Source organism: Heterocephalus glaber, unplaced genomic scaffold, assembly GCF_053883595.1.
Source record: "Heterocephalus glaber isolate CG9 unplaced genomic scaffold, H.glaber_assembly_v1.0 deba00001600, whole genome shotgun sequence".
Taxonomy (NCBI): domain Eukaryota; kingdom Metazoa; phylum Chordata; class Mammalia; order Rodentia; family Bathyergidae; genus Heterocephalus; species Heterocephalus glaber.
In genome coordinates, this window is record NW_028258372.1 from 5249085 (window position 1) to 5273220 (window position 24136).

The following is a 24136-nucleotide window of genomic DNA, read 5'->3' on the forward strand; positions in this document are numbered from 1 at the left end:
CACTTTCCCCAGGGTTGTTCTAGGTTGGACATTATCCTGGCAATTTTAAACACCAGAGCAGCCAGCCAGGAGTCAGGTGGAAAGTGTCCATGGTCTTGTCCCTTCTCCTCGTTGGGTCCTGTTTCTTCAATTTCTCTGTACTGTTAATTTTTTTTGTTTTGGTACTGGGGATTGAACTCGAGTCCTTGCGCTTGTGCAGCAGGTGGCGAAACCACTGAGCTAAATCCCCAGCCCGTGTACTGTTAATTTTCCTGTTTCCGGAAATCTACTTCTCTCTTTTTTTTCTTCTCTGATTTGTTGTTTTCCACTGCCTGGATTCTGAATCTCAGAGAGTTTAAGTCATTGTCACTCACCGCTCTGCCATTGTTTTCCTTTCTCTGACCCTAGATTTTTAAAAAAAATATTTGTAAAATAAAAGTTCAGTTCACCAAAAATATAACAATTATAATTAAGGTGCAAATTTTTAAATTTATAATTATGTAGCTTTAAAGCATATAAATAGAAAGTTGAGATAGCTAGAAATAGACAAATCCACAAACATAATAAAAGTAATTTACCATATTAGCAAAATAAAGGAGAAAAGACATACTATTATTGTAATTGTTGATGAAAAGTTATTTGGTCAAGAATTTATCATCTGTATATAACATTATTTCTAAAGTTTAAACAGATAGTAACTTCCTTAACCTAATAAAATATAGATAAAAAAAATGTGTACCAAACATTACAAATGGTGAACATTTCAAAGGCTTCCCTCTGAAATTAGAACACAAGGGTAGCTGTGTAGCACTATTTTTATACAACGTCTTTGTTGGAGATCCTTGTGATACATAAAGAATAAGCAATAAAAATTTTAAAAAGGTGTAAGAGTGAAAAAAGAATTCATATTCACAGGTGACACTTTTCGTGTGAAACAATTAGAATTAGTTTGTTTAAGAAGTTCTCTCAACACAAGGTCAATATACAAAAGTCAATTGGTCCTGTGTATTGCTGCAAACATTTAAATAATGAAAGTTTTAAGAATATATAAAATTTTCAGCAGCATCAACATATACTAATACTTAGAAATAAACGGATATGAAATCTCTACAGAGCCATATATATGCACTCTTTTCACAGAGCGGTTGTTTAAATGAAGCCCAGACATGGAAGACCATGATTGAGCTCAATACAGACCTCCCACTAGAAGAAGTCTGGGGACCAGAGGTAAGAAAAGCATTACATTGGCCTGAGGAGGTAGCGCAGTGGCACCTTGCCTGCCTGGCAAGGGCAAGGTCCTGAGTTCGATTGCCGGTACAAAAAAAAAAAGAAAGAAAAACATTACCTTGCAGTCTGCCCATGTGGAATTACAAACTGAGCATTCTGGAATTAACAAAAGCTTGATGGAAACATTTCAGACTGAAATATCTTTCAGTAAATCTAATCTTATTTTTGTATTGATAATTATCAAAAAGCTTCATCTTAATTTCTGTTTGTGGATTCTTGCTATCAAATTAATTTTCACTGCCAAAAACCTGTATGTGCAGATTATTAAATGTCTGATAAACATGTAAAAGTGTTGAAAGTAAGTCTTATAAAAGACTACCACTCTCTCTTACTTCACTTATTTTTTCCTGGTGGTGGGACAGACTTTACTTAAAAATCAAATAATCAACAAGGATTTCCCTGGCCACCATACCCATGAGAGCCACTGTCCAAGAAAGCCCATCTCTCCCCTCCCCATTTTCTTTAATATCATGGGCAATGATAACTCTCTCACATATTAAACAGCCTACTTTTTAATCTTATTTATTATCTGGCTCCCCAACTAAAATGTAATCTCCAAGAGGGAAGAGAATTTATTATTTTTAATGCTGTAACTCCAGCATCTAACCCATTGTAGATGCTTAACACATATTTATAGGATTAATTAAATAACTATAGATTCTTATAAAAAATTGTATTGTACTATTTAAAAATCATAAGCAATTAAACTAGCAATGGAATCAGTTTAAACCAAACTTACTCTCCTGACTTCTTGGTGAAGGACATCCACGAATCTGGAGTTGGGGAGGGATGGAAATGATACTATCTCTATTCCCAAATCTTACAAAGGCCACCTAGATGTTCTTAGATTCTGTGAAGATTTGGTAGCATGTTCGAAGGAAGCAAGGAGTCAGCTGGGAAATCAACAACCTTGGAGCTTGCTTCAATCAATATAAAATAGTACAGTGGGTCTCTCTACCATACATCAGAATTACCTGGGGGGCTTGTTAAAACAGATTACTAGCCTCACCACCACAGTTTCTGATTCAGCTGATCTGATGCAGGGTCCAAAATTTGCATTTCTAACAAGTCCCCAGGTAATGCTAATTCTGCTAGGGAAACGTTGAAAGAGTAGTTTACAATCTAGACAGATTTTGGAGAGCACATTCCAAGGCCCTAATGTTCTGTTCTGCTGTCTGAGAAACAAAGCCCACCACAAAAGGGTGAATTTGATCTTGAGTCTGGAGAGTATAGAAAGCAGGCACCTGCAAAGAACTGTTATGTCCTAGTGAGTAAGGTTGCTCTTACAGAAAGGTGTCAACGTGTATTAAGGTGACAATCATGAAGATGCATGCCTTCCTGCTGAAACATAGACTTAAAATGAAATAGCCTTCCAGAAAAAATGGAAATAAAGCTTTTGTAAATGGCCGGAGGAGGAGGTTAAAGGGAGGGAAGGGAAATGGGGGAAAAAGAGGAATCAAGCTATATCACATACAGGTACAAACTCCCTCTGATGACTGTGATCATTATGTATATTTAAATTGGACCAATAAAATTAATTAATAATAACAAAAAGAAATAGCCTTCCAATTCTTGAAGATGCACTGACTGCTATGCAGTCCTGATTCTACAAGGATAAATGACCCTTGCAGAAAGATCTCTGGCCACTGTAAATTCTTCCCTGGATGGTTAGTTCTGCTATTGGGTATGCCAAGCACCCTCAGTTACAGCAACAGCCCTGCAGCTCAGCACAGGTTTTTCACATCATGATCATGGTTTCAGGACTTTCTCTGCATGAGCCAAGTCCTTGAGTCACCCACCCTACTTCCTTGGAGTTTCCTTCCATGAACAGATACCCACCACACAGGGTGGGTGTGACATAAAGCATTTGGATCCTTTACAATGACTAACTAAAGCCACAGGATGTATACCAGGTCTGTTTCATCCAAAAATTTCTTGACAGTATAACCCACTATGTACAACCCAGTGTCGTTCCTTGTGATCTCATCCTTCATTGTACAATCTTCCATGCTTTTCTCAGAGCTCTCCCAAGTGGAGCCAGAACATATGTGTTCTCTGCCCCTGATTACTATTAACTTCATTTGGTCTTTCACATCACAATATAATTAGCATGAGGAAGGGGAACCACAGCCAAGGCAGCCAGCCAGCGGTACACACACAGCTGAGCGTCAGCTGGCCCTTCTTCACCAATGAGTCAAGCTGTGCTCCTAGCTGAATTCGTACTTGTTGCTACCAGAATATAAATGATAAGCAGTCTCTTCCTCCTCATCTTCATGGCCTGTACATTTACTCTTAACTCAGTGACTTAACTTGCATTTCTGCCAAAAATGCATTTTAGCTTATAATTCTATTACTCCAAACAATTCTCCTCCAATTTGGCTATAGCACTGCTAGAGTGATGAATTACCTTTAAACCTTCCTCTCATTGTTGCATCCCCTTATTTATAATTGAAATTCTTGGGAGAGGAATTTCACTGGTAGAACTCAGATTTGAGCTGCCCCACCCCAGTCCCAGCTATATCCTGGAATAAGCAGAGAAAGAATGTGTGCCTGTCTACTTCTGGGATGAAAGGAGGGGGCCTGGAATTACCCTCTCACTCTCATGTCATAAAAAAGAAATCAGGGTTCCATTGATAATGGTAATGCACTCTGGCTAGGCCAAAAAAGCGGCAGAGGAAATATTCATAAACCCTGCTCTCAGGAAGTGGGGATAGTGGAATTCTCATTTCATTAAAGTTGTATGTGGAATTAGCTACAAGCTTTGATGAGAACTTCATCTCCTTGAAGAAATGAAGAATAATTGATTGTTGTAATGGGCATAACAGTAAGTAGGGCAAGTGTCCACATCCTCACATTTTGTGACATCCAGTGGCGTGAAGGCAGGCACAATGAGGACTGTACTTCACACTTGAATAAAAGTTTCCAAATTTTTCAGAGAAAATCTTTTGGGTGGTATGGTCAATAGAAAAGTCTCCAGGGAAACTAGGGCATGATTGCCTAGCATACCAAATAGCACTCTCAGCAAGCTTTTGAGTAGAGGGATAGAACTAGCCTAAAAGACATATTATCAGAGCTCATTCAACGTGGGTCGAGAGCAAGATGTAGCAGATACTGAGAGTATAGCAGACTCTTGAATATTGAAAAAGCAAAATACTTTAACATTGAAAGTTAAAGCTCAACATTAAGTTAGCAAATATACCACCTACTATGTACCAGACTGGGGGCACAGCAGTCAATAATAAGCTTCTTTCTAGAGCTTATCATTATCACCATTTAATTGTGGTTAAAATTTTTGCCCATAGGGTTGTCATGGGGAACTCCTTTTGGGACTGTACAAGAGCCTTGATACCAAGGTTCTATTGACTGGGAAGTTATTCATAAAAGAGAAATGCTTCATGATATATAGGGGGAAAATATGCTCTGAGTGAATTTTGTGCTGCTGTCACAGAATACCTAAGATTGGGTAAATCATAATGAATTAAAATATACTGGCCTATGACTAGAGACCAGAGTCTAACAGCATGGCGATGCCCACAGCTGGCGAGGGCTTTTCTGCTGTATCATCTATGATAAAAGGGTGCAAGGAGGCAAGGGCAAAGCAAACGAGACAGTGAACAAGAGAGGCCATACCCAGAAGGAATCCACTCCCAGAATGACGAAACTACTTCCACAGTAATGGCATTAATCCACTCATGGGACAGGTGCCCCAGTGATTCAAACACTCCCACTAGGCCCCCTCCCAACACCTTTCTATGGGGGTCAGGTTTCAAACACATGGACATGTGGATGACACAATTCAAACCACAGCAACTCTGAAGGATGCTGCTTAGCCCAAAGCTCAGACATAGCCCAAGTAATTGCCTCACGAGTCTTCTTCTTTCCTTTGAACGAGTAGAAGAGGAGAAGTCAAAATTAAGTAGAATGTGAAAGCATATAGGACCTGAAAGAATCCAGAACCAACGCTACGTATTTTTGCAGGGTGTGTCACCTGAAAATTTTAACAATCTTTTTATCTTGTTTTTTAGTTTTCATAAAGTGATTTTTAAAAACACAAGGTTGTTTCATCTGTGATTCTTAAAAGGGAGGGCAAGGGATTAAAAACTACTCTTTGTGGTTTGTATCATGAGACCCACTCACAAGAAAACATAGTAGTAGCAATGGGGATAAATAAAAGTTCTAGGGAAAAGTAAAAACCCAAGGATATATCACCTCAACTATGTCTAAATAGTTTCTGTTCCCAGTTAGCATCTTTGGAGGATTTTATGTTTTGTTGGTTAGAAAAATAATATACTAACAGCCAGGCCTTGTGGTGCACACCTGAAATCCCAGCACTCAGGAGGCAGAGGCAGGAGGATTGCTGTGAGTTTGAGGCCAGCCTGGGCTATCTAGTGAATTCAAGGCCCCCTGCCCTACAAACCAAGACTCTGTCTCAGAAAACAAACAAAAAAATTTTGAGGCTAGTCTGGGCAATTTAGCAAGACCCTATCTCAAAAAAAAAAAAAAAAGCTAACATAACTTAACATCTTAATTTAATTGTTTTAAAATACATAATAGCCAGATGTGGTGGTGCATGCCTATAATTCAGCACTTGGGAGACTGAGGGGAGGAGGATCATGAGTTCAAAGCCAGCCTGGGCTACACAATGAGTTCAAGGCCAGTCTGAACTATGTATGCAGCCTGCAGCAAAACCCTGTCTCAAACCAAATAAACAAACAAACAAAACATAGGCTGGAGATGTAGGTCAGTGATACAACACTTGTTAAGAATATAAGACATCCTGGATTCAATCGCCAGCACTAAAAAACAAACAGCATCTGCCTTCACTTTTCATAAAGTGTTAACCCAATAAAGGCTCTAAAAATGCAACAGAGGAGGCAATGATGGAATAGAAAGGAATAGCCATTGTATCTCTAAAGAATATTGCAAGGTAAACATAAGAATATAATTTTATTTGTTAGTCAGAAAATGATCTTTGTTCTTGTCTTTGTTTCTTTTTCAGAACTATAGGCCTTGTTTTTCTTATGCTATTGGAAAACCAGGAGATTTGGATCAACCATATGAGATTATCAACATTTCTAATAATAACCATATATTTTGGCCCTGGCACCACTCTGGAATGTATGTGTTTCGTGTGAAGATCCTGGATCCAAACTATAGGTAAATATAAATGATGATTTTAGCATTAGCTCCTCAAAATTAAGTTTTTGTTTTATGGATTTAATTTGATATTACCTAAGTATCTAATTGTTCTTGTTAGTATTTATCTATTTGCTTTTCCATTTTGTAGCAATCACATTAAAACATTCTATGGGAGTGGGAGATTTAATGTTAAATATTAGTCACTGGGTTTGAAATTACATTCTGAGAACTTTACTGTGTTTCATCTACTATGTTTCATAGATTCAAATATAAGATAAACACAATTTCAGCCTTCAAGATGCTTATAATTAAGTTGCTTGGTAACCAAGAGAAGTTAAATACATGAGATATTTTTCAAGTCTAATCATTTGTGTTATTAGCAGGCCCAGTAGTAATTCAGAGATGGGAAAGATTGATGCTATTTTGAGGAATAGAAGAAAATTTCCTAGAGGACATGGAATATTAGTACTGATAGAGTAACCCTTATCTAAAATGCTTGAGACCAGAATTGTTTCAGATTTGACTTTTTTCCCCCAGATTTTGGAATATTTGCACATACATAATGTATTTGCATATACATAATGACATATCTAGGAATAAGACTCAAATTTAACTACAAAAATTCATTTATGTTTCACATATACCTATATACATAGTGTAAAGACAATTTTATACCACAGTTTTATTGTTCCTGTGTTGGTTTTTTTGTTTTGTTCTTTGTTTGTTGGTTTTCTGGTCTGTTATAAAGGATATTACATAGGATGCAGATGAAGAGCTTACAGGGCAAGGCTTGTGGAAAGGGGTACAAATCTTCAATGGCCTGTCTGGGTGTACCACCTCCAGGAATCTCTGAGTGTTAAAAGCTCTGTAAACCCAGTACATTTGCATTTTCTGGAGGCTTCATTAAATAGGCGATAATTGATTACCCTGACCATTGGTAATCAATTTAGCCAACAGCCCTTCTCCCCACCCTGGAGACTGGGGGGTGGCAGTGGGGGACTAAAGTCTAATCTGGCTGTGGTCTTTCTGTTGACCAGTCCCCATACTGAAACCACCTCGGGACTGCCAGCCATCAAGCAATCATTAGCTTACCAAATGACACTTATCCTTTTGAAGATTCCAAGGATTTTATGAGTTGTATGCCAAATAAAGAAGGAGAAAAAATACACTGTCACATATTTCACAATGTCACAGCCCACCCCCTGGTCTTTAAACAGGGCTCCCTTTCATTAAGAGGATAAAGAGCTGGGCAAAGTGGCACATACCTGTGATCCCAGGTACAACTTGGGAAACTGAGGCAAGAGAATGGCAAGTTCAAGGCCAGCCTGGGCAACTTCATGAGACCCTGTCTAAAAGTAAAAAATAAAAATGGCTGGAGATTTAGATCAGTTGTAGAGTGCCCTTGGGTTTGATTCGCAGTACTACACACACACACACACACACACACACACACACACAAAGACGTACAATTCAAAAGATAGTGCCACATTACTAGAATCCCAGCCCACCATTCTATTGTATGAATATGTCACCCAGGGAAAAGTCATTCAGGTTTACATGCCTCCATGATCTTATTGGGTCCCCAAAGCACAAGTGGTCTTGGCAAACACATCTTTACCCTTTCAGGCATTTGGTGTAATTTGACTCTTGCTCTGAGCTTCTTTCAAGGATTAATTTAATGTTGGATTTCCCTCATTACCTAAATCATTTACTTATCTCTTTATCTTCAGCTTGACTTTGACCCATCACATGAAGTCAGGTATGGAATGTGTCACTTCTGGCATGACAGAGCTCAAAATGTTTCAGGTTTTAGAGCATTCCAGATTTCAGGTTTTCAGATTAAGGATCCTCAACCTGTAGAATTTACATTGCCAGTGGACCAGGATAGACACTTTAGGTGAAGGAAATCACACTAGTAATGGAAAGAAACTGACTGTTAGCATATGGTCTTCAGCTCACACAGTTGTGAGGGAAGGTAGGTAGCTCTGTGAGTGAGGAAGGTAGAAAACAAAAAAGGGAGACAAATTTAAGGCAATTCATAATGTTTAAGTAAATTTCAACACATGCTTTTGAGGGCCTTTTCAGTTTCTTCACTAAGAGAGTGAAACAGTTTTAGGGAAATAAACCTGGGAGCAGCATAAAGAATGGTATAGAAGGAAAATAAACTCTATCTAGGTAAGTGAGAAGAGTGATGTTAATAAGGCAAGAGGTTAGAGGAAGCCCTAGTGGCAGTGAGAATGGAAGAAAAGGGAGTGAAATATCTAATGTGTGTCAGGAAATATAAGATTATCTTGATCTAATGTGGCAAATGAAAGAAAAGGAGGAATTCGTGTGGTTTAAGCTTTCCAGCCTAAGTGATTAAAATAAGGTGATTTTCTTTGATCACAAAGGTAACAAGGCGGTTTGGGGGAGAAGCTTTTTCAAAGACTGTAATAAATTCAAACACAGGGATATTCTCTTTTTCTACATTTTTATTAGCGCATTGGAGGAGGTATTGCGAGAAGAGTTTTGACTTTGAATTTGAGGGAACAGTGAAATATCTAAGTGAAGATATCCTACACATAGTTAAAAATTCTAATTTGAGCCTGGAGTCGGAGGGAAGAGGAGAGGATAAAAAGAGGAAAATACAAATGTGGGTATTTTCTACGGTGATTTCAAGAACATGCATATGTTAGCTGATTAAAAGAGAGAGGAGAAGAGGTTGGAAAGATACCCCAGTTCAGGAACTGAGGCTGATGAGAAAAGGGACAGAGCAGTAAGTGCTTCACATAAAAGAAAAGAGGAGAGAAAATAGAAAGTTAATAGAAAAACACAGTAAAACAGGATAAATGCACTCTCACTGTTTGAGCAAAGCTCTCAAAGGCAGTTTCTCCTATACTCTAAAATCATACTTTTATTATTATTTTTACTTTTATTAATTTTTAACCTTTTAGTTTACTCTGTTTTTGTTTTGTTTTGTTTTGTTTTGTTTTTGCAGTACCAAGATCAAAATCAGGACCTTGTGCTTGCCAGGCAGGCACAACACCACTGAACTACATCCTCAGCCTTTATTCTGTATTATTATTGAGGCTTCCAGTAGAAACCCTAAATGCTGGGAGAGCATGAGATGACATGTTTCAAACCCTGAGAGAAAATAACTGCCAACCTAGATTACTATGTCTAGCAAAGCTAGCCTTTAGAATTAAAGGAGAAATAATGACCTTTTAAGATAAGCATAAAGTAATTTATAACCAATAAACCAGCATCACAGAATATAGCTAAATAAATCCTACACACTGAAGAGGAAGAGTAGATAAGTTGAGAGTTAGCAAAGAATCAAACATTAGTACAACACCAAAATGATAGGAATTAATACATACCTTTCTATAATAACCCTGAATGTAAATGGTCTTAACCCTATAATTAAAAGGCACAATGGGCAGACTAGATTAAAAACAACTCTTTGGGCCAGGGATTTAGCTCAGTGGTTCTGCCGCCTGCCTTGAAAGTGCAAGGACCTGAGTGCAATCCCCAGTACCAAAAAAAAAAACCAAAACAAAAACAACTCTTTGGTATATGCAAAGGCATACACAGACCAAAAGCAAAAAGATAGAAAATGATATTTCAAATAAATGGGATCCAAAAAAACAAGCAGGAGTAGCAATATTCATAACCAACAAAGAAGGCTTCAAGACAAAATTAGAAGAGACAAAGGAAGTCATTACATATTAGTAAAGGGAAAAATTCATTATGAAGATATAATTGTAAATATATATGCACCAAACATAAGTGCACCCAATTTCATAAAACAAGCACTATTCAGAGACACAAAGATCTAATACAATGATAGTAGGAGAGTTTAATACTCCAGTCTCACCAATAGATATCAGTGTTAGCGGCCAGGGATTTAACTCAGTGGTTCCCCCGCCTGCCTCGCAAGCGCAAGGTCCCGAGCTCGTTCCCTGGTACCAAAAAAAAGATATCAGTGTTAAACTACACTATAGACCAAATGGGCTTAGACATCCACAGATTATTCCATCCAACAACTGTAAACTATACCTCCTTTTCAGCAGCTCATGGAATTTTCTCCAAAAGAGATGATATTTGGGCCATAAAATAAGTCTTACAAAAACAAAAAAGTTGAAATAATTTCCACATCTTATCAGATCATAACAGAATGATACCAGAAATCAACTAAAGAGAAACTACTAAAACTATTCAAACACTGGTAGATTGAAAAATATATATTTGAACAATCAATGGGTCATTTAAGAAACCAGGAGGTAAATTTTTAAATTCCTAGAATCAAATGAAAATGGAAACACAACTGTTATGATTTAGATTTAAAATGTGTCCCCAAAGCCTCACATGGCAGAGGTGAGGCCTGGTTGGAAAAGTCAAGTCACTGGGGGCATGACCTGGAAGGTTGCATTCTTGATACTGGCTCCTCCTCTTTCTCTGTTTCCTGACTGCCATGGGTTGTACAGCTTTCCTCTGTCACACCCTTCCATCATGTCATTTCTGCCTTGGGAGCCAAGCAACCATGCATGGACTGGAACCATAACCATAAACCTTTCCTCCTTCAAGTTGTAGGTGTTGGTGTTTTGTCCCAGAAAGGGAATAAAAACAAAGCTATCTCAAATAACCAACCTAACAATGCATCTCAAAGGCTTAGAAAATTGAGAACAGGCCAAACTCAAAATCAGTAGAAGGAAAAAAATAATAAAAATCAGAGCTGAAATTAATGAAATAGAGACTAAATGAACAATACAAAGGATCAATGAATCCAAGAATTGGATCTTTGAAAAGATAAATAATATAGATAACTAACCAATAATAATATAGCAAACTAACCAAAGAAAAAGAGAAAAAATCCAAATTAGTAAAACTAGAAATGAAAAAGTATATATTACAGCAGTCACTACTGAAATTGAGAGGGTCATTAGAAATTAGTTTGATAACTAATATTTCAATAAGTTGGAAAATGTAAAAGAAATGGGTAAATTTCTAGACACATACAACCTCCAAAATTGAACAAAGAGAATATAAAAACAACTAAACTGATCAATAACAAGCAATGAGATTGAAGCAGTAATAGCCTCCCAACAAAGCCTAGAACTGGGTTCACTGCTGAATTTTAACAGACCTTTAAAAAACTAACAGCCATGTTCCTCAAACTATTCCATGAAATACAAAGGAAGGAACACTTCCAAACTTATTCTGTAAGGCCAATATCACCCTGACCAAGACCAGACAAGGACACAACAACAACAACAAAAGAAAACTATAGACAATATCTTTGATGAAGAAGATGCAAAAAGTCCTCAATAAAATACCTGCAACAACACCTTAGAGAGATCATACACCATGATCAAGTTGCTTTTACTCCAGAGAAGCAAGGATGGTTCAACATACCCAAATTAGTAAATGTAATACAGCGCATAAATTGAATCAAGGATAAAAGTCACATGATCGGGGCCGGGGATTTAGCTCAGTGGTTCCAGTGCCTGTCTTGCAAGCACAAGGTCCTGAGTTCGATCCCCAGTACCAAAAAAAAAAGAAACAAAAATCACATGATCATCCCAATAGGTGTAGAAAATTCCTTTGACAAAATCCAACATCCTTTATGATGTAAGCCCTGACAAACCCAGGTATAGAAAGATCTTGCCTCAACACAGTAAAGGCTGTGTATGACAAACCCATAGCCAACATTATACTGAATGAGAAAAGCTGAAACCATTTCCTCTAAAATCAAGAACACTCCTGTTAAACATAGTCTTTGAAATTTTAGCCAAAGCAATTAAGCTTTAAGAGAAAGAAATAAGTGTGATGCAAATAGGAAAGGAAGAAATCAAATTACCCCATTTGAAGATGATATGATTCTATACAGGTACTTAAAAGACCCTAAAGACACCATAAAAAGATTCTTAAATCTAATAAGGATACAAAATCAATATATGAATATTAATAGCTTTCTTATACACCAAAAACCAATCTGCTGAGAAGGAAATCAGGAAACCAATTCCATTTGCAATAGCTTCAAAAAATTACATAAAATGCCTAGAAATAAACCTAGTCAAGGAGACGAAAGACCCCTACAGAGATAATTGCAAGACACTGAAGAAAGAAATTGAAGAAGGCACTAGAAGATGGAAAGAACTCCCATATTCATGTATTAGCAAAATCAAAATTGTAAAAATGGCCATGTTACCAAAAGTGATCTACTGATTCAATGTAATCCCCATCAAAATACCAATGACCTTCATGGAACTAGAAAAAACAATCCTAAAATTCATATAGAAGCACAAAAGACCCCAAATAGCCAAAGCGATTCTAAGCAACAATGCTGAAGGTGTCATGATATGCAAATTTCAAAATATACCTTGGGATATAGTAACAGAAACAGTACAATATTGGCATAAAAACAGAAATATATGCCAATGGAATAAACTAGAGAACACAGAAATAAACCCATGCAGCCACAGCCTCCTGATTCTCAATAAAGATGCCAAAAACATATGTTGGTGAAAAGACAGCCTTTTTAACAAAAGGTGCTGGGAACTAAAAAAACAAAACAGATGTCCATTATAGACCACATCATTGTTTACTTGTCCCCAAGACTTCAGCTTCTAAAGAACAACAAAATAATTATAACTATCCTATGTAGTTATACTTAAATAACCAAAATATATTTATTATCCTAAAGGGGGAACAAATCATGGTCATTTATTGCATCTAGCTCCAAGTGCAGTCTCTGAATATTTATGCCTCCTTTAATTTTCTCACGATCCTGACTTCATAGTCTGTACCACATATTACAAACAAACCTTATATGAAAGAGTAGAGGAGAAAGGAGAACAAAAAAGCAAAACTTAGTTCAAATATAAAATGGAAAGATAGAAAATAGATGTAGCTACTACACTGCTAATATTTGTACATGGCCATGAAACTATGGTTGGTATCTTTCTACTTTCTTTATTTCCCAACCTCTATTCTCTCTCTTTGGCCATCAATTTTGTTTCCTGATGGGATGACCTTAACTTTTCTCCCTACAGAATCTGAGCTCTTTGCTATCCCTAGCCATATGTGTCTAGATTTATAAGTGAAACAGTGAGAGATCCAAGTCCCAATTCTATCACTCTGATTCTCAAACTCATATATTCGGGCTATAGAAGAAATACCACCATACCTTGGTCACTGACCCAGAGTATTTAGCTCACTGAAAGGATGCTCCCAATCTCACAGTGACATTTCAGTATGGCTTTATAATTTCAATTGCTATATAATTTATCATCCAAACTAGAGCACTTCTGACACCAGAAAAACAGGTTTCTACCAAAAACTGTTCTGGGTTATCAGCAAATTATGAGAAGAAGGAAGAAGGAAGAAGGAAGAAGAAGGAGAAGGAAAAGGAGAAGGAGAAGAAGGAGGGAGAGGGGACGGGAGGGGGAGGAGGAGGAGGAAGAGGAACCAGAAGCAGAAGCCTTGAAAGTCCATGCTGCATGCCAGGTGTGGTGGTGCTAATCACAGCACTTGGGAGGCTGAGGCAGGGGGATTGCTGGAAGTGCAAGGCCAGCCTGGGCTACATAAGTGAGTTCAAGGCCACCCTGAACTACATAGCAAGACCCTGTCTCAAAAAACTAAAAAAAAAGAAAGTCCATGCTGCTCATCTGTGAGGCCAGTGAATTCCATATATATCATGGAATTATTCTGCTATAAAATGAGCTCCCTACTCAGAAGCAATCTTATGTGGGACAATCTGACAATATATGAGGTGTGATAAAAAATACAATATGTTTTAAATTTTTTAAAAAATTTATACAGTAAGAGACACATTTTTATTAATCCCCCCTCATAATACTTCCCCTTGCTTCAAACACATTCATCCCACTATTCTTGCCACTTTCTGAAGCAGTTCTGGAAGTCCTCTTTCATGTCTTTAGTTGCTCTGTTGTGGCTGCCTTGATGCCCTGAATTGATTCAAAACATTTACCTTTCTTGGTTATTTTGTCTTTGGGAAGAGCCATAATTTTCATGGTGCAAGATCCAGTGAATAAGGTGAATGAGGACCCACTGTGATGTTTTTATAGCCTCGCCTTTCTGTTGGATAGCACTTGGCAACAGCATTGATTTTTTTTTATCAGACCTCATAAAGACACTCATGAAAGAGGACTTCCAGAACTGCTTCAGAAATCAGAAAGAACAATGGGATCTATGTGTTAGCAAGGGAAGTATTTTGAGGGAGATGAATAGCAATGTGCCTTTCACTATAATAAAATTTCTTAAATGTATATATTCACTGTATTATTCTATCACCCCTTGTATATGCTATCCAGAATGTCTATGAACAGTGTTGCAGGCAGAAACTACATAATAAATGCAAATTCAGATCCCCAACATGTCACAGGAAGAATGAATCACCAACCCCTCAGTGGTATAATCAATCTGCTACCAGGTGGCTGTCTGATACCTCTGGATGAGTATTTCTATGGAAGGATTAAGGTCGGTTTGCTGTTGCTGGCAATATGATATTTTGCAGTGGTGGTATCCAGCCTTGGTGAGGAGAAATCTAGGCACCATAGTCACATTATTTATAAACCTAATGAGCAAGCATTTGGGTAGCTGAGGGAAGAGGCTACCCATATGGTTGCCAACTGACAAACTAAAAGCCTCCTCTCTAATGAATCTCTTTTGATAAACATTCATGGGAGACCCAAATATTCTAATACTCTACTGTTACTCCAAGAAGTTCATTTATATACCTTTTCTCTAGAGTTTCCTCTCATCAATTCTTACTCCTTATGAGTCCTGGCCATGTATACAAACATTTAGTCCCTAACCATGATTAGGCCACAGATCATCTCTCCTCTTAGGAAAAGTTGAAAAATATATCCTACTTAACATTATACTAGGAAGTTTTCTCTTCTCTATTGTTCTTCAAGACTGTTTCTGAATAGAGCTATAATGCCACTGCTATCCATAGCTATATTCAGAGCAATCTGTAAATCTTTTTTTTTATAATCAGGGAAGTCATAAAGAAATCCCCATGTCTAGGCAAAGTGGAACTACAAATAAGCTATTGCATTTAATGATAGAGTTCAGCTGAGCACTGCTAGCTTTATGATGTTAGAGATAACAATTGATAATTGGCATCCCAGGTTTCATAGGCACCTGGTCTTATGTAGTCAGCAGTTTATTTTCTACCAAAGCCCTCCCCATATGCTGTTTCTTAGAAAAACCTGACAAAGAATGTTTGCATTTACTTTAGAACTGTAGAGGAGACTGCTGATATTCCCTATCACAACATCCACAGTCATACAACTTCCTAACCTGCCAGAAACACATCAAGCACCTTTAGATCTGTTAGGTCGTAAGAGTAGTCCCAGGACTATTTGCATTACCTGGACCATCTGGAAAAACTCTTCACCCTGGGTCCCATTCTGGGTGGCTTTCAGTTCCTTCTTAATTACTGGAGAAGCACAGCGAAGTGTGGTGCATGCTATCTCCAAAATCCAAAGTAGGAAACACACACCCACACCCACACAAACACACACCATATAGTCCTTTTCTGTGGTAGGGAGTACAAGGAGCAGCAACTTGTCTTTCATTCTCAAAACTGTGTCATGCAACTTACAACTCATGGAATTTGTAGAGGGAAAACTAGGAGGAAGATTTTAGACAAGATACATAGGCTGTTTTCATGGTTTTCTTTCTCAAGAATTCCCATAAATTCAAGCTGTTCCTTGGGCCAGGGATTTAGCTCAGTGTCTCCACTGCCTGCCTCGAAAGCGCAAGGACCTGAGTTCGATCCCTGGTACCAAAAAAAAAAAAAAGAAAAAAGAAATTCAAGCTGTTCCAGCCATGTCATCAGACTTAGGTGTGAGAATTAGGCAAAAGTATGTGATCCTCTATTATGATGCCTCATCTCAGCCCTCTGTGCACCAGATTTACTTTCTTTGTAGAAGTCAAGTAATCTAGAGCACTGCTCATGTGTGTGTGAGATAGTGACTATATATATGGTGACATATATATATATATATCTTAGTTACTTTCCTTATCACTGAGACACAATAGCTGACACATGCAATTTAAAGGAGATGTTTATTTTAGCTCACAGTTTCAAGAGTTTTCAGGCCCTAGTCTGCTGGTTCCAAGGCAGGGTGACATGGCAGAAGGGCATGGCAGAGGAGGGCTGCTCACAGCATGGTGGGCAGGAAGCCGACAGGATCGAGGGAGCCCAGAAAGAATGTATGAGTTTCTGGGTCACACCCACAGTGATCTCCTCTTCTAACCAGGCTCCACCTTCTAACAGCAAGTCAGCTATAATGTCCCAGTAATCCAATCACCTTCCAAAAGTCCTGCCTATGATCCCATGAGGCTTTAGGGAGACATCTAGTCATAAATCATAACAACATATAATTTAACAGAGGAGGGGTTTATTTTGGCTTATGGGTTTTAGGGATTTCAATCCATGATTACTTAGCTCCATTGTTTCTGGGCCTGGATGAAGCAACACATTATGGTAGGGAGCATGTGGTACAGCAAAGTGGTTCACCTCATGGCAGAATGCAGGGAGAGTGAAGGAGCACGTGTGGTGGGCTTCCTCCTTTCCTCTTTTGCTCTACCTGGGCACCTGACCAGCTGGATGGTGCTGCCCACATTTAGGGCAGGTCTCTCCCATTGGTTTGCTGTCCCACATGCCAATTATCTCTGAAAATACCCTCACAGACACACCCAGCAATGTGCTTTAGTAATTATCCAGGCCACGGCCAAGAATTCCGATCTCCTACAAGGTAATACAACACAAAGTGAAAGCAAGCAAGCAGCCAAGAAGGAAAGAAAGGAAGAGAGAAGAAAGAAAAAAAAGACACAGAAACAAGACCTAAACAGATAGCGGGGATCTGGAATGGGCCACACTGAACATGTAGCGAGGAGGCCGAGCATGTGGTGAAGACCACAAGCAGCCAGGTCGGTCAGTATTTACTGCTTTACTGATTATAGAGGCATGGATAAGAATAGGGTAGAGGGACTCATATGGCATCCAGTGATATCAGTTGACACAGGCAGGGCTTGTAGAAAGGAGGATTGGGCATACTTGTAGAAGGAGCGGAACTGACCAAAGGTCAGTTATGGTTGATTAGTAAGTTACTGAAAACAGTTAAGGGATGGGCAGCTCCGGGATGGAACGTGGATTGGAGCCACAAGATCCTCGGATGCTGTGTTATCGCACCAGGAGCCCTGCTGCTTCACAGATCAGGACTTAGACCTCAGCTGCAGCCACTGGCGAGGAAGCTATATTCGCCTGCGGCACCGTTGTGCTCCTGTGAGTCCCATGGGCTTGAGTACGTTACAGCCAATGATGAGGGGGAAAATGCCTGCTCCATATACAGCCTGCTTTGACTCTGGTCACTGTGGTCTGCCACAAGTAATTTCCTAGGCATCTCTCAATCCAACAAAGCGACAATACTGACAACCACAAGTACTAAAGGCCCGTTTTCACTAGGGGTAATTATGCATCCTTCATCTCTAATTAGTTTATTTTGCTTCTGCTATACTGTATAGGATCCCTCCATCTTTACTGAAATTAAAGAACCCATTTCAATGGCAGAAAAGAGCCATAAAACACTTTTTTAAATGTCGGTGTTTCTGACGTCGATGTAGCTCCCATTGCCATGATGAATGGAGTTTCTTCTGGGCCCTCCCTCAGTGTAGATGAGTAACTCACATCTGACAAATTCACTTCAATGTTTTTCTTTCCCTAAGCCATTAGATTTATTCCTATATACTAAGGGATTTCTGACATCTCAATTTTTATTTAATTTAATACCAATTTTCTGTCTACTTTTCCTATCAATTTCTGAGAGAGGAATGCTGATGTCTTCAACTATAATTAAGGATTTATCTATTTCTCCTTTTAGTTCTACCAGTATTTGTGTCATGTATTTTCTTTGTTTGAGGTAAATACACATTTAGGATTATTATATCTTCTTTATCAGTGCATAATATATATCCCTTCCTTGTTCTGATCAAAGTAAAATTCAAAATTAAGCAAATTTCTAGGCCTTTTTATGACTATATCTGTCAAATGGGTCAGTAGTCCCTATCTATTCTGAGAAGTAAATGAAGCTAACCACATAGTAAGCTAAGCACATAGAAAATACTCAATAAAAGTAAACTCCTTTCTTCTGCCTCCCCCACATGAAGGTAAGTAAAACTGCATCATGTTTACTTAGCCATCTTCTGCCTCATTCCAAATAATATGCTAAGTTTGAGTGAGACTTGGTAATTTTAGGCACGATAATACCATTCCATATATCAAGTCCCTAAGATTTGCAGCCTCCCCAAAGGAGTCACTCTGCTTCAGGTGAACTTCATGGGGTCCAGGACAAGAAAAACCTGAATTCAAATGACAGCTCTGCTATCCAAACAACTGTGGCAACTTCAGCAAGTTGCATAATATGTCTGAGCCTCAGTTTCCTCATCTAAAAGGATCGACTAAGATAATGAATATAAGAATTTGGCACACTGCCCAGTACATAGCAAATGCTCAATTAGCATTTAATTTTCACTAAATATTAATGCCCAATAAACTGTGTATTACTTCTGTCAATACTTATTATTGGTCACAATTAGATAGATAGATAGATAGATAGATAGATAGATAGATAGGCAGATAGATCTCACTATTACTGTTGCCTTGGAGCCACTATTAAAATAAAATAATGCTGTGAGGACACTGTGTTACTAACCTCTAAGGAATCTCATAGTAGTCTAAGATGTACAGAAAAATAATCATAGCTGTTAAATAAATGGGTCTATTCTATCCCTTCTCAATAAATGACACCCTAAGATTATATTTGATTTGATTGTTACCATAGAGATATAGAAGCAGTTTTAAATATATTTAATTGAACCTTTAATACTATTTTTTTCTAATTGCAGTTTCTGTAACCTAACAGCTATATTTGCTATAGAGATCTTTGGAGTGATTCCCAGGTAATGAGAAGTACCTCATGAGGCATGAAGGAATTTCTAAAATATATAAACAGCAGCTCAATAGGAAATGGACCCCAGTGTCCTCCCAAAACAAAGCCTATACACTCACTATGTGGGATCCCCAATGTAAATCCTATCATATAAAACATTACTATATGGCATGAAGTTTAAACGAATCCTAAAAACAAAATCAGATTTAAAACTTGCATGAAGTGTTCATTGCAAAGTCAGTCGATTTCTTTTTTGCTCTCTATGAAATCATTGTCGTGTGCCCAGGAAACAAGCAGTGGAGACATTTCCCTGACTCAGTTCCGATTACTTTGGAGAACAGATGAAAGTGCCTCCAGACTACAGTTAGGGGCGCTTCATTTCTCTGAGCACCGCACTCTGATCTGAGTGCACCCTAAATCCCCCTCTAATAAATCCTTCTTGTGTCTCTTTTAACAACAACAAGATTAAAGTCAGGACCTCAGGGCCTGATGTCTTGGGGTGTTTTTTATTTGTTCTGGGTTTTTTTGTAAAATGTTAAAGGAAAATGAAAAACAGGGAACAAGGGCTGGTGGTGTAGCTCTAGTGGTAGAGCACGTGCTTAGTATTCATGAGACTCTGGGTTCAAGGCCCAGGACCAAAAAATAAAATAGAAGACAAGTTGTTCATGGCCTTACTTTAAATATTACTGATGCCTTGATTTTTTTATGCTATGGAAGGTTAATGGTATGAATAACTTCTAAACGAAATAACCAAAGAGTTGTTTCTAAGGTAACTGGGGAAACATGTTTAATATATTGCAGCAACTTCTCTTCCTCGTTAGGTTGGCATTGTTGATGGGGGTGAGTATGGAGAGTAGTATGTCCGTCCAAGGGAGGAAGGAGAGGAGGAAGACTAAGTGAGGAGGCTCTCGCCTGTTTGCCCCTATTTACTCAGCTTGATCCAGCAGCCAGGGCAACCACAGAGTGCCGCATAGGTTAGTGGCCACGGTTTAGCCTCTGCCGACCCCAAAGGGTACCAGAGCCAAACAGGTTGGCTGGTGGTGAGTGTCTTCCAGTAAGAGAGCCCCTTTCACAGGCAGTGACTGGAGATCCACAGCTACTCACCCAACCACCATGGCTCCCATTCATTTGCTCTCCTAAGTAGTCCTTGAATGGGTCCCCTTGTCAACAACCACCATCATTCTTATCCAAGCTACCACTTGTATCTCTGAAACAAATTCCTAGCTGAACTCCCCTCTTCTACTCCTACTTTTTTCTTTCTCATTCTCACAAGAGCCAGAGCAATATTTTCAAAATGCTAATTCTAGTAGCTTCAACCCCATTAAGTTTCTCTCCATAAAAGTAAAATTCCATAATATGACCTAAGAAGGACTTATGATCTAGCCGCGACCTACTTCTCCTCATCTTAGATTGTGTCCGCACTGTTTCCTCAGCTCCAGACCCACCAACCTTCTTTCAGTCCCCAGCCAGCTCTATACTCTGTCCCACAGCAGGACCTCTGCACACACTATATGTCTATCTGGACTCTCTGCTTTTCTCTTTACTACTTAAATTGACCAACTTTACTTCTACTTATTCTTCAGATACTGGGATAATTATCTTTTACTAATGAAGGCATTTCATGACCCCATTCACCAGGTTAAATCCTGCTACAATGAGCTTTCATTGCATTGCATATCTCTCCTTATCATAATTTGCAATTTTAGGTTTATCGTTATTTGCTTATTTATTATATCCCCACTAAAATGTAAGATTCCTAAGGATGGGGCCCATGGCTATTTTTACTCATCACTGTATTGTCCACACCTTGCACCATGCTTGACAGATAGCAGACAGTTATGCTATTTAAATTATAAAAAAGGAAGCCATTCACTGAAGCTAGGTCATGTTTATAGCCACAGAGGAGAAACACTGGGTTAAAGTGACTTGGAAAACTGTAACACTTCAACCAATAATTATGGTTCAAAAGATAATCAAAATTAACATCCAATACTGGGTAACAAATAACAGCAGCAGCAGCAGCAGCTAAGTGTTGGCCTAAGAATGAAATAGTCTCCAAGGGGAGGCAGCTATGCAGAGTGCTGGGTGAAGAGGTAGATGCCTGGCACTCAGCTGAGAGTGCTAAGTGCTATACACACACACACACACACACACACACAAACCTGGCTGATCCTCAGGTGTCTGAAATTCATAAATCAACCATATTCACACACACAAATAGTGCTCCAAGCCAGGTGTGGTGGCGTGTCCCTACAGTCCCAGCTACTAAGTCCAGGCAACAGAGGAAGACCCCATCTGTGAGGTGGAGAGGAAGAGAAGGCGGAGGAGAAGTTCTCCCCTCTGGATTTCCTCTCAGTGCATTGTCATCATATTGAACTAGCCTCAAAGCCTAGGTAACAACCTTTATTCCTTATTTCTCAAATCCTACAGCTTAACAATCACCAAGGCCAATCCAACCTAACTCCTCAATGTATCTTGGATGTGTCCATTTTCTCCATTTCTTCAGCCACTGATTTAATCAAGACCCACATCATCACTTACCTGGATTATTACAAATATACCTTATCACTGGGTTTTTGGCCTTCACACTCGTGCTCTCCTTTTATTGATCACTCACACTACCATCAGAATCATCCTTCCAAATGTTTACCCTCTATCACGTGTCTGAAACTCCCTCCTCCCTCACTTTCTGGCTGAAATTTAGGCTCTAGCTTAGTATAGTCTGTCTCATCTGGCCCCTGTCCACTCATTTTTTTGCTTGTTTCTTAGCTGCAGTGCTGGAGATCCAACCCAGGGCCTCACAGGTGCTAGGCAGGAGTTCTACCACTGAGCTGCACCCTGAGCCCCTCTGCCCACCTTTGGTTCCTGTTTCTCATCACTCTACCTGGCACATGAACTAGTTTTAGTTCTAGAACATTCAAGAAAGATCTTAAAATTTCCTTCTGCTTCCATCACCTTGCATATACCTACAACACTGCTCTACCACAGTTGGTCCCTCTGGTCCCAGACATTTTTATCTGGCTAAAAATAGGGTCCCCTGCAAGGCATGGCGACAGCCCTCCCCCCTCTGTGACACATGGCTCCCGCAGAACTTCATGCTTCCTTCCTGCTTACTGATCACACTGTTCTCTGCCCTGGCCAGCGCCAGACACTCAAACGCCCTAACATACGCACCATGTCTTATTAGTTTCTGTTTCAGGCTAGAGGCATAGTAGCCAGCTATTCAAAACCTGCGTGGTTAAGGAAACTAAGAACCAAAGTGAGAACAATGACTTCTGATAACTTTTTTGCTGCTTCTGTTTCAGACCAAGTGGCTACCTGGTCTCTGCTATCGTCTTTGTCATGATGCTGCTGTTCATCAGTATTCTAGTCTTGAGCTACTTCCAGTATATGAAGCTTTATCAAAAAAGTATTTATAAGCCATATCAGAAAATTCACATAAAACAAAAGACATATTAGGCATAAATGGATACATTGTGTTTGACCAAGAAATATTAATTACAAGCCCCTAATATTATCAAATTGAAGATTTCAGAAGTGTTCTTAAATTGCTCCCAAACAGGAATAGTTTCATATATTGTATGTTATTAAATCAATCCTTAATGTATTTGTATGTTCATTTTAAAGATAGATATTCTATGTACTCTTATATAGCATTTTAAAAAATAAACTAACTTTGGTTACTCTAATCCTAAGAATAAATTTTTGAGAATATATAGATGTCAAATGCTATTTTGCATAAAACTTTTCATATGAAACCTTATATGGTTATAGTGACTTTGTGTATAAAGGACCAATAAAAGTGCACAGACTTGGGCTGGGGATTTAGCTCAGTGGTGCCACCGCCTGCCTCAAAAGCGCAAGGTCCTGAGTTCGATCCCCGGCACACACACACACACACACACACACACACAAAATGCATGGACTTAACCTGTCTTAAACAGATTTCTGAAGTTTTTCTATGGTAGATTCATATATAAAATGTAAAAGTTATATTAAAAATGAGGCAGCTGATACTCTAGGTTTTAATTCTAAGTTAATCTGTCTCTTGACAACCACCTCAAATAAATCTTCCTGGTATCCTCTATTACTGATGTCTCTTGATTTAAATTATAAATTTATGAGTGATATATATATTTATACACACACACACACGTATATATATTATATTCTATCTTTCTCTGGGTTGTCAACTTCTTGAGGACAGATATCCTGTCCATTTTCTCATGGATGAACTAGTGATACACAGTGGCTGACACCTAAAAGGTATTCATTTAATACTTGTTCAATGACTGAATGAACAACAGATAATTTCTCTCATAGGTCAGTCCTACTTAAACTCCTCATACCATTCTCCTCACCTCTCACTCTACCACCTTGCCCCACAATTCATTAAGAAAATCCAAGTAAATCAAAAGAGAACACCCCCATTTTGCACACTCCAGTGCTCCTAGCTTGCTATGTCTCTCTTCCCTTTATGTCATCACTATATACTTGCATGTCCCTATTATGCTGTCATTATGAAGCATCTCTCAAACCAAAGGCCTGGAACCTGGAACCCTCGTCCTCCTCTCTTTGACCTTGAAAATCTCTCCTTTCTCCCATACATAATCAACTTCTCTCTCATTACATACAAATATGCCCCAGTATCTCCCAGCTTTAAAATGCCCTCCCTGGACTACACTGCCCTAATCGAACAGTTGCCCCAAGTTTAAGAATTGTCTCCATTTCCTCGTTTTAATTTGTTTCTACAATCTTTCTTACCA

The 24136-nt window shown here is 38.7% G+C and overlaps 2 protein-coding genes across 2 annotated transcripts in view; one reads left to right on the plus strand and one right to left on the minus strand.

Annotated features, from left to right (window-relative positions):
- Positions 1 to 7759, minus strand: part of Adss2 (adenylosuccinate synthase 2) — a 149703-nt gene extending 141944 nt beyond the window's left edge. Inside the window, exon 1 of the mRNA XM_087194063.1 lies at positions 7671 to 7759. Coding sequence (XP_087050189.1) covers positions 7671 to 7744 — 74 coding nt within the window. The 5' untranslated portion in view covers positions 7745 to 7759. The remainder of the gene's footprint in view (positions 1 to 7670) is intronic.
- Positions 1 to 22943, plus strand: part of Catspere (catsper channel auxiliary subunit epsilon) — a 127067-nt gene extending 104124 nt beyond the window's left edge. The window contains exons 20-23 of the mRNA XM_013075321.3: positions 1120 to 1206; positions 6266 to 6423; positions 19327 to 19380; positions 22676 to 22943. Coding sequence (XP_012930775.1) covers positions 1120 to 1206; positions 6266 to 6423; positions 19327 to 19380; positions 22676 to 22829 — 453 coding nt within the window. The 3' untranslated portion in view covers positions 22830 to 22943. The remainder of the gene's footprint in view (positions 1 to 1119; positions 1207 to 6265; positions 6424 to 19326; positions 19381 to 22675) is intronic.
- The last annotated feature ends 1193 nt before the right edge of the window (positions 22944 to 24136 follow it).